The sequence below is a fragment of the Leguminivora glycinivorella genome, chromosome 8 (assembly GCF_023078275.1).
Source record: "Leguminivora glycinivorella isolate SPB_JAAS2020 chromosome 8, LegGlyc_1.1, whole genome shotgun sequence".
Classification (NCBI taxonomy): domain Eukaryota; kingdom Metazoa; phylum Arthropoda; class Insecta; order Lepidoptera; family Tortricidae; genus Leguminivora; species Leguminivora glycinivorella.
In genome coordinates, this window is record NC_062978.1 from 26,890,600 (window position 1) to 26,900,570 (window position 9,971).

Consider the following 9,971-nt stretch of genomic DNA (forward strand, 5'->3'; position numbering starts at 1 on the left):
AAGATCTATACGACCTTATACTACGTAAGCATAAGTAAACAAGTATATCACTAAATATACTTAAACTAATATTAGTATAGGAACATTAGGTACTGTCGCCTACATCCCCACCCCTTAGTGCTGTCAAGCACTAGCCATCAACTGGGGACAGTAATGCGACTAGGGTATGCAAAAACCGGTTAACTTAAAAAACCGGTTAATAACCGAGACTTTTCCTTCAAAACCGGTTAACCGGTTATTAACCGGTTTTGAACATTTTTAGTAAATGGCCGTACTACGCAATAATTACCATTACCTTTAAGAATTCTGATGTTGATGATAGCGTAGCAGGTATTACTTGCACGATGAAGATCATTTTTATCCAGTTTTTGGAAATTTGGTAAATGCGGAAATTGCTAAAAAAGGCTTGTGTGGTTTGAATGTGATTCGTCAGTTGCGTTTTCTAGGCATGTCGCGAAGGTCTACACCTCCCAGAGCCCCTAGTAATACAAGCAATTGATGTAAGAAAACCAAGATCTCCATTTTACCTTTCTTTTAAAAAATATAGTTTGAAATATACAGTAGACTCCGGTTACAACGACGCTCAAGGGACCGCTGATATTACGTCGTAGTAACCGGATGTCGTACAAAACGAATTTCATTTCTTTTAATTAAAAGTAATATCTACATCTCTATTACTAAAACATTTCAATCAATAGGTTTATTTACAGGGTATTATTATCATCATAGTATTAATACCTTATTTTATTGTGACTTGTTTAGTTAGAAAAGTCCTTTTTAGTATGCGTGCTTGCTCATCATTTGTAAGTAAAGCTAGTTTATACGCAATCGAAAAATACAAATTGGGTTCTATTTAGCTTATAAGATTAGACCCGAGGCGAACATTTTGTTAAAATTTTAAAAGCAATACTCCAAAAAGTTACGTGGCCACAATGTAATCTTGCTACTTGCTGTAGGCAAGACAGGGGCCGTGCTTGGGTGGAAGTAGCTTTGTTTCCTCAATTTACTAGTAAAACTAAAAAAGTTGTCGCTCGTCGTTGCAACCGGACTTGACGGACGGATTCTGTTTAAAATGTGTCGTAAAAAGCGGCTGGTCGTTAAAATCGGAGTCGTAATAAACGGATGTATACTTTCATACTATCACATACGAAAACCAAATAAATATGTGCCTGTGCTTATGTCGTTGTAAGAGGTTGGACGTTAGGTCTATGCGGAGTCGTAATATACTAACCGGACTCTACTGTATTGTATAAAATGTATAATTGAGTAGACTCGGGACTAATTTTTAAAATAAAATCATTACAGATAATAATGTTGTCAATGAAAAGTAATGAATAAATCTTTATTATTACAAAACATTAAATAATTACGTATTTTTGAACCTTTAAATGCCTAATTTTCCAAATTTTGAGAAATAAATACAGTTTCGGTTATTAACCGGTTAGAGACAATAAAAACCGGTTTTTAATAGAGGCCAAAAAGTCTCGGTTAACCGGTTTTTCGGTTAACCGGTTAACCGGTTTGCACACCCTAAATGCGACTCGTGTGGCAGGTCTGCGCAGTTGTCCCAAGCGTGTGCGCACATCTACCACACGGATACGGCCATCTCGGCCTGCGTGTGCCGCGCTCACTACACCATGTCGCCAGGAACCGCGCTCTAAATTGGGATCGACCAGTACTACATAATCTCCTACTTTTAACGATCTAGATTCCCTAGTCCATTTTTGACGAGATAGGAGCGTAGGTAAATATTCTTTTACCCACCTAGCCCAAAACATATCGGTGAGACGTTGAGCTACGCGCCACCTTTTGCGGAGACAAAGGTCAGAATCGTCGTACTTACCGATAGGAGCTCCAGTAGATGAACTACCGATTAAAAAATGGTTAGGCGTTAACGCTTCAGGATAACCGGGATCCGTCGACACGTGTGTGATAGGACGACTGTTTACGAGACCCTCCACTTCTGCCATCAGCGTGGACAGAGTCTCAGGATGCGGTGCGCGCTCCTTCATGACGACCTTGAGCGCCGTCTTAACTGTGCGCACCATACGTTCCCAGGCGCCCCCATTTCTGGGGCTCCGGGGGGGATGAATCTCCATTCTATCCCTCGAACAGCTCCATCTTCACGCAGTTTCTCTACGTTAAGTTACTTCAGGCTCATCTTCAGCTCGTTGTCGGCTCCCCGTAGATTTGTGCCATTATCTGAAAATAGAACCAGCGGGGTGCCACGGCGAGCTGCCATACGTATCAGCGCCATGATTGCAGAGTCTGTACTCAAAGACTCCGTGATCTCGATGTGAATGGCTCGCACAGTGAGACATGTAAATATCATGCCATATCTTTTTTGTCTTCCTCGACCAATGGTCGTCTCAATGGGGCCAAAGAAATCAACCCCTGTGTATGAAAATGGCCTTCGACTGTACTGTAAGTGCGCGGCAGGCAGGTCACCCATCCTTTGAGGCTGCGGGTTGGCGCGCCGGTAGCGGCAAAACAAACATTGCGCGGCGACGCTGCGTACAGTCGGACGTAAATTCACAATCCAATAAGACTGCCGTAGTTCATTCACGACGTGCTCATTTGCCACGTGCATGGCACGTCGGTGATAGTACTCCACTATTAACCGAGTGGTTCTGTGTTTACCGTCCAATATCGGTGGTCGTGTAGTTGACAGGTCTACTCCTGCAGTCTGATCTATGCGGCCGCCAACGCGAAGAATGCCGTCGTCATCTAAATATGGAGTCAATTTAAGAAGACGGCTATTTGACGGCAGTGGTTTTCCTTGTGTCAAACAGGCGATCTCGGCGGCGAAGGTATCATTTTGACACTTTTTTATTATATGTTTTTCTGCCATCTTCATCATAGCAGAATCGAGATGCACCGTGTCTTTATTACTCTTCTTTCTTCTTTGATTTAATTTCCTTTCTTGGCATTTCTGCCTACATATTTTTATAAAATATATAACTCTTGCAGCAGTGCGCACAAGTCGGATCCAGTTGGAGAAACGTCCTTCATCGGGTACAGGTAAGTGTATTTCAAGTGTACTAATCATATTAACACTTCTTTTTTCACAGGTAGCTTCTTCGGCGACCTTCGCGTTCTTCAAGTCCTTCGGCCACTGGTCTTCGGGTTGACGCAGGAATGCAGGACCTTGAAACCACGCTTGACTATAGTTCAGCGGAGGACTGTCCACCTTGGTCGCAATGTCGGCTATATTCAGACGGGATGGCACGTAATGCCATTCACTGGCATTAGTCAGCTCATCAATCTCCCCAAGCCTGTGGGCAACGAAAGGCTTGTAGCTCCTGGGATCACTTCTTATCCATTGTAAGACAGTACTGGAATCTGTCCAAAAACAACGCTTACTTGGCACCAAGTTTTTTATTCAGTGGCAATCGTCTTTGCCAAGCGTGTGCCAAGAAGACATCCCTGTAATTCAAGTCGCGGGACTGAAATCGGACGTAAGGGGCTTACGCGGCTTTTACTGGCAATAAAACAAACAAGTACGGAACCATCAGCGCGCGTAAAACGCCAATATATTACAGTGGCGTAGGCTTTAATCGATGCGTCACAAAAAATGTGCAATTGTGTATCTATTATGTTCTCACATGACGCAGACGTTGACGGTGAGTCATAGCACGGCGTCCAGGTGCCGGCGCGCAGGTACCAGCGCGGTATGCGCAGCGACTCCAGCTGTTTCAACTCGTCGAGCCAAACCTGCCAACGAGCATGCTCTTCAGGCCGGATCTGGCACTTCCAGTCGACTCCGCTTCGGTGTACGTCTTGAAATAGAATTTTAGCTTTTATAACAAACGGTGTGAGAAAACCATGTAAGTCATAAATTGACATAATAATGCTAAGCATTTTAGCCTTTGTAGGCGGAACGCTTCCATTTGAAATCTCAGGCGAGATCTGCCCAGTCGACACTTTTACACTAAAAGTGTCGTCAGCAGGATGCCACATTAAACCGAGAGCCCGCTCAGTCATATTCGTGGCCCCGTCCTTGAACTGAACAGCTGACTGAGCCAGCGCCGTGGCCGGCAACGCGTTCAGAACACTCCTGCTGTTGCTAGACCAACCACGTATCTCGAAGCCACCCATGCTATGTATATACGTAATATCTTTAATTAATTGAATAGCATTTTCCTCACTATCTGTGGAATAATAACAATCGTCCATATAATGAGAGTTTAAAATCACTTGAACGGCTTCGGGATACTGGTCCTCGTATTTAAGTGCATTTTTATTTTTTATATGTTGCGCGATAAAAGGCGCGCAATTTGCACCGAAAATAAGGCTTTGCATCACATATATCTTAATTGGTTCAGTGGCAGACGCTTGCCATAGAAATCGAAAGACGTGTTGATCTTCCGGACGAATTTTAATACGTAAAAACATGTCCTTAATATCGCCTATAATTATAAATTCCTTCTCGCGCAGTCTCAACATTATACCTAACAGCGAGTTATAGAAATCAGGCCCGGTCAAAAGATAATCGTTCAAACACATGTTATTCTTTGCGCGTGCGCTTGAGTCAAATACCAATCTTAATTTTCCAGGTTTGTTTACGTTTTGTACTCCAAAATGTGAAATGTACCATACGTGCTCAGCTGAGAGCTCGTTTTCCTGTAGCTCACGCGCGTAGCCCTCGGATAATAACTTATTTATTTCCTGAGCGTACCTATTGCCATAAACAGGATCATATTCGAACTTACGCAATAAAGATTGCATGCGAGATAATGCATAGCTATATGTATCGGGCATAGTGAAATTATCCTGTTTAAATGGTAAACCTACTTCCCACCGGTTATCAATCAAACGCGCAGTATCATCTAAAATCTGTATAGCACGCAGATGTGCCTTATTCTCGCGACATAAGGTCGAAACTCCTATGGAGTCTAGGCAATACGATTGTTTAATAAGGTCATTAAGTGCACTGATATCTAGGTCAGTAGTACTGTCGATCCCATCATTAGCGAGAGCGAGATGGCAAACACTGTGACTTACCTGCGACGCGGAGGAGCGAGCGCGACTGCAGTAGCCGTGGATGCACCATCCCAGCCGACAGCGGGTCCCATATGGAGAATTTCTACTGCCATGAATGATCTCGAGCGGTGCTATTAGATAATAATTATCTTCACCTATAAGCACACGGGGCACAACACGTTGTTTACAAACAATATCTTTAATTTTAGACAATTTGTTGCACGATATTTGATTTATAGGTGATAGGTTTTGCGGTGGCAATTTTAACTTAGAACTTTTACGTAAACTGATATCGTAATAGGTATTGTCCAGACCGGCAATTTTAACGCGAACTTTAGGTGCGTCCGGTTGATACACTTCCAGGCCGAACGCGTCTATGAATTTTACCGCACTAGGACGCTCACTATGAAGACCAAGTTCATCGGCTAGACTAGAGTCCAACATTGAGACTCCGGCACAGTCATCAAGCATTGCATAAGTCTGTATTACACCACGGGGTCCACACAACTTCACTGGAACTACTTTTAGTAAAATGTTTTCGTTCGAGTCGGCCGTCACTTCGTCGGGCGTCGCGACGTGAGCGATCGTAGCATCGGCGTCGCTGGCTGCGCTGCGCGGCGGTTGAGCAAGCGGCGGGGCCGGCGAGGCCGGCGCGCTCGGTTGCTCGTTGCTCGCGGGGTCCGATGGCGTACTCGTAGACGATGTAGCTTGTTTCCAATGGAGTACGCGGTGATGTTTACGTCCGCATTCCTCTATATCGCAGTCAGGTGCATCACAGGTGTCTATATCGTGGCTTGCGGTCAAACATTTGAAACACAATCTGTGTGTTTTAACAAATTTCCACTTATCTCTGCGCATTGCGCGTTTAAAAACGCGACAGTCGGGCAGTAAATGTGCGCCTTTCTTACAAAATGAGCACGAAATATTGTCAGTTTTCGTACTTGTGGCAAGTATAAAATAAATAAATAAAAAATAAAAATAAAAATAAAATGTGTTTATTTCAGGCAGGGCCCATATAATATTATTAGTAACATATTACATATAACACTTAAGCTATATTAGTGACTTAAATTATTATTATTATTTTAATTTAAATATCTGCCGCCCTCAGGGACACCCGGTACGTGCGTGTGCGTTCGTATCCAGTGACCCTGAATGGGGCAGTCCACCCTGTCACTGATGACCCTCAGGATGTTGTTGCGGCTCCCGCGTACTCTGCGCTGGAGTGATGCGATGCGGTGACGGATCACCGCGCCGAATCCCTCCGTTCGCGCGTGCGCAAACATGGCCGAGGCACTGCAATAACGCGGGAGCCCCAACAACATCCTAAAGGCATTATTATACTGTACTCGGAGGGCGTTGAAGGCTCTCTGCGTGTAATTGACCCACAGGTTGCAAGTGTACAAATTTTGGCAGAAGGCTTTAAAAGAGTAATTTTCACTTCAACGCTAGATCTTGCGAACCTGCGGGCCAGCATGTTACAGCGAACTGCCATCGCCCTCCTTTCCCTCTCAATGTCGCTGTCATCTTTTAGGTTCTCGGTTACCACATGGCCGAGATACTTAAATTGACTAACCCTAACAAGGTCAACACCATTGAGCAGCACAGGTGGCAGAGTAGTCACTTTACGACTCTTTGGTTGAAATACCAACAGTTCACTTTTCTTTCCATTATATATGAGACCATGTGACTTAGCATACTCTTCACAAGTTGCTAGCAATCTTCTGAGCGCTGCGACCGATGGACTGAGCAGCACCATGTCGTCGGCGTAACTAATACTGTTGACAATATGTCCGCCAATCGAACAGCCGACCCTAGTGCTACCCAGCTCATCGATCAGCTGGTTCACATACAGGTTGAAAAGCGAAGGAGACGTCAACCCGCCTTGTCTCACTCCGCATTCCAACCCATACTGATCAGAAAATTCGCCCAGCCATTTAACTCGGTTAGTTTGATGCGCGTACCAATACCTAAAAACATTTACCAGCTCACCCGGTACTCCGGTGTTAATTAGTTTAGTCCACAGAATATCATACCTAACTAAGTCAAACGCTCTGGACAAATCAAGAAACGCAGCGTAAACAGGCGTATTTCTGTCGGTGTAATACCTGGCGACATGCTTGAGGGACAAGATGGCACTTTCCGTCGATAATCCAGGTCTGAACCCGAACTGCGCATCATGGAAATTTAGATGTTTTTTAAGTTGTCTCTCCAGCATGGCGTCAAGAACCTTGGCCGCTGTTGTCGCCAATGAGATCGGTCGGTAGTTGCATTTATCTGAAACATCTCCGGTTTTATTTTTAGTTATAGGTACCACGACCGTCATCATTAGCTCACTGGGCAGGTAAGAATGACGAATACACAATGTAAATAGTAGCCCTAACAACCTCGGAAGGTGTGGACCCGCATGCTGAAAGTGTTCGATGCTCAGGCCGTCGTGTCCAGGCGACTTGCCTCTCGTCATACCTTTTATTATAAGAGCAACTTGTTTTGAGGATACACGCTCGGGCACCCCGGACACCACGACCTCGACATCCCTGTGAACATTTTTAAGCGGAGAGTCCACTTGAAAATGGCATTTAAACATATCCGCTAATACGTTTGGGGTCACTGATACCATCGACACTCACCGGAACGCTAGGTTTTGGACTCAACTTTTTTGTTTCCCGCCAAAAACCTTTAAAGTCTTTATTCTTATGTTTTGACGCTAAAATATTCATTTTAATTAACTCTTGGTTATTTTGACAATATTTTAATTTCTGTTTAAACACTTTTCTAGACTCAAACATATCATTATAAATATTCCCGCTTCTGGGCCGGCCGTACCACACCCAGGTCAAGAACTTGTGCCTAGCCTCCCGGTGAGCGTCACTAACATACCTATTCCAGCCAGCCACATGCCGGCCACGGCTAGGTATACGGGCTCTGTCACGCCCAGCGTGACTATACACAGCGGCCCCCTGCATGGTGGTTATAATCGTCTCATATAGGGTATCAATTACAGCCGTGTGTGCTAAACTTTTATTACTACACATGCTATCAGCACATAAATGGAATTCCTGCGGAAACTCAATATTTCGTAACTTATCACTACAGTAATTAGTATACATTTCTATTTGTTCTAAGCCCCTTTCGCCCCATAGGACTTTATTTGTCATAACGCGCGGAGTGTTAGTAGTTACACAGACAGAGTTTAAGTTACAAAGTACCTCTAACGGGAAGTGGTCTGACCAGTATACGTCATAGTGCACTTTGACCGCTAATACCGACTTCACTGCCGCCTGGGTAACCAGACAGTGATCAAGCCACCTACGGCTGCCGTGCGCTTCGCTAACAAATGTATATGTACCGGAATTTAACCCTAACATCGTAAAATCGATACAGTTCCAGTTTTGCTCCGCACAAAAGTCCAGCATTTCATTACCGAAAAGTTCTCCGGAGTGTGAGTTCAAGTCTCCTAAAATATAAGCTGTTTCGATATCGTAATTCAATTATATTCAATTATAGCCACAATTTCACTTAAGCACTGAACGTATTCGATTAAGTTATCCGATGAGTCCGTAGGCATATATAGCGAAAAGAACAATATTGTCTGACCCGGCAAACTAGCTTTTATTGCTATAATCCGATCACTTTCACATTGAATTACTGATACATTATGAAACTTACTAGTTCTCCACAGTAATGCGACACCACCATATTTTCGGCCTCTTAAAATGCCACTTGAGGTATCCACCGCTGATTTTCCGCAAAACCTGTAGTCACTATTTACCGCACCAAGCTCCGGGATTTCCGACTCCAGCATCCAGGTTTCCTGGAGGGCAATGAGGTCAGCATTTTGACTTAGCATTCTTACACAATCTATAGACCTCCTGAAGGACTTACAATTAAAACTAATCAATTTTGCTGTATTGTTTGTACTATCCATTAAAGTTTTTGTTAGGCTGCACACTATCAGATTTTATTTTGACTTCTTCGAGATTGCGAAAATCGATAAACCGGCGGAAAGTTATACCATCGGGCCATATATTACAATTCATAAATAGGCTCAATTTATGTTTAGGTACAAACATTTTATAACAGTTATGTTTTTTCTGCTGCTTGGAATTTATTTTATACAAAGTCACTTCTACGCTCGTTTTATTCTTTATGTACGATACTATATCCATTTCACAGGTGTCCTTATGTACATTATCAATAATAAATTAATAGTTTAAAAAACACTATAAAACACGCTTTTATAAATGCACGTAAAAGCCAAAAATAAATTATGGATCGTTCAAGTTGTCTCTATTTGTGAGCTGATGTTTAAAAACTATGTGCTTTTAATTATAATATTTGATTGTAAAAGCGTGGGGCGCTGGAACAGGAAATACTTTTTGTATAACTTGCTGATAAATCAAATTATGCTATGTTACGGGAAGGAGGTTACACAGATTGACGCGCTAACTGGAGTTGCAGCATGACTAGTAGGTTCTACATTAAACAGTCAAATCAATTAAAAGTCAGTGTTCAAAGTAGGTACCAGTTTGTCGAACTCAGACAAAATATGCGCTAGTAGCGAGGAGAGTCGACAGTCACCGACACTTAGAACGCCGCTTTTTTCCGGTATTCAAAATACAAAAGGGGAAAGTGTCTACAGTGACAGGATGCAGAGTTCTTGTTCGTGGACGAGATATCTTTGGTTCTCTTTGGTAACCCTTAGGCGGCATTTGTAAACGTTATGTTCTTATGCAACTTCATTCGCCAGGAAGTTCGGATTAGTATTTGTTTACAAGAAAGTCTTTCCTGTTCCAGCGCCCCACGCTTTTACAATCAAATATTATAATTAAAAGCACATAGTTTTTAAACATCAGCTCACAAATAGAGACAACTTGAACGATCCATAATTTATTTTTGGCTTTTACGTGCATTTATAAAAGCGTGTTTTATAGTGTTTTTTAAACTATTAATTTATTTTATACTTTTTAGTCATTAATAATGAAATA

The 9,971-nt window shown here is 42.9% G+C and overlaps 1 protein-coding gene across 2 annotated transcripts; it reads right to left on the reverse strand.

The window, feature by feature from the left end:
- Window positions 1–2,049: 2,049 nt before the first annotated feature.
- On the reverse strand, window positions 2,050–5,858 carry LOC125229255. 2 transcript variants are annotated; one of them, XM_048134072.1, is made up of 3 exons: window positions 5,005–5,858; window positions 3,606–3,779; window positions 2,050–3,275 (listed from the first exon to the last, which is right to left on the reverse strand). In XM_048134072.1, coding segments are annotated over exons 2-3 (1,131 nt in total). In that variant the 5' UTR covers window positions 3,608–3,779; window positions 5,005–5,858; the 3' UTR covers window positions 2,050–2,146. The 2 variants fall into 2 exon arrangements, with proteins under 2 accessions (XP_047990029.1, XP_047990030.1); XM_048134073.1 differs by having other exon boundaries at window positions 2,063–3,779.
- Between the last annotated feature and the right edge of the window lie 4,113 nt (window positions 5,859–9,971).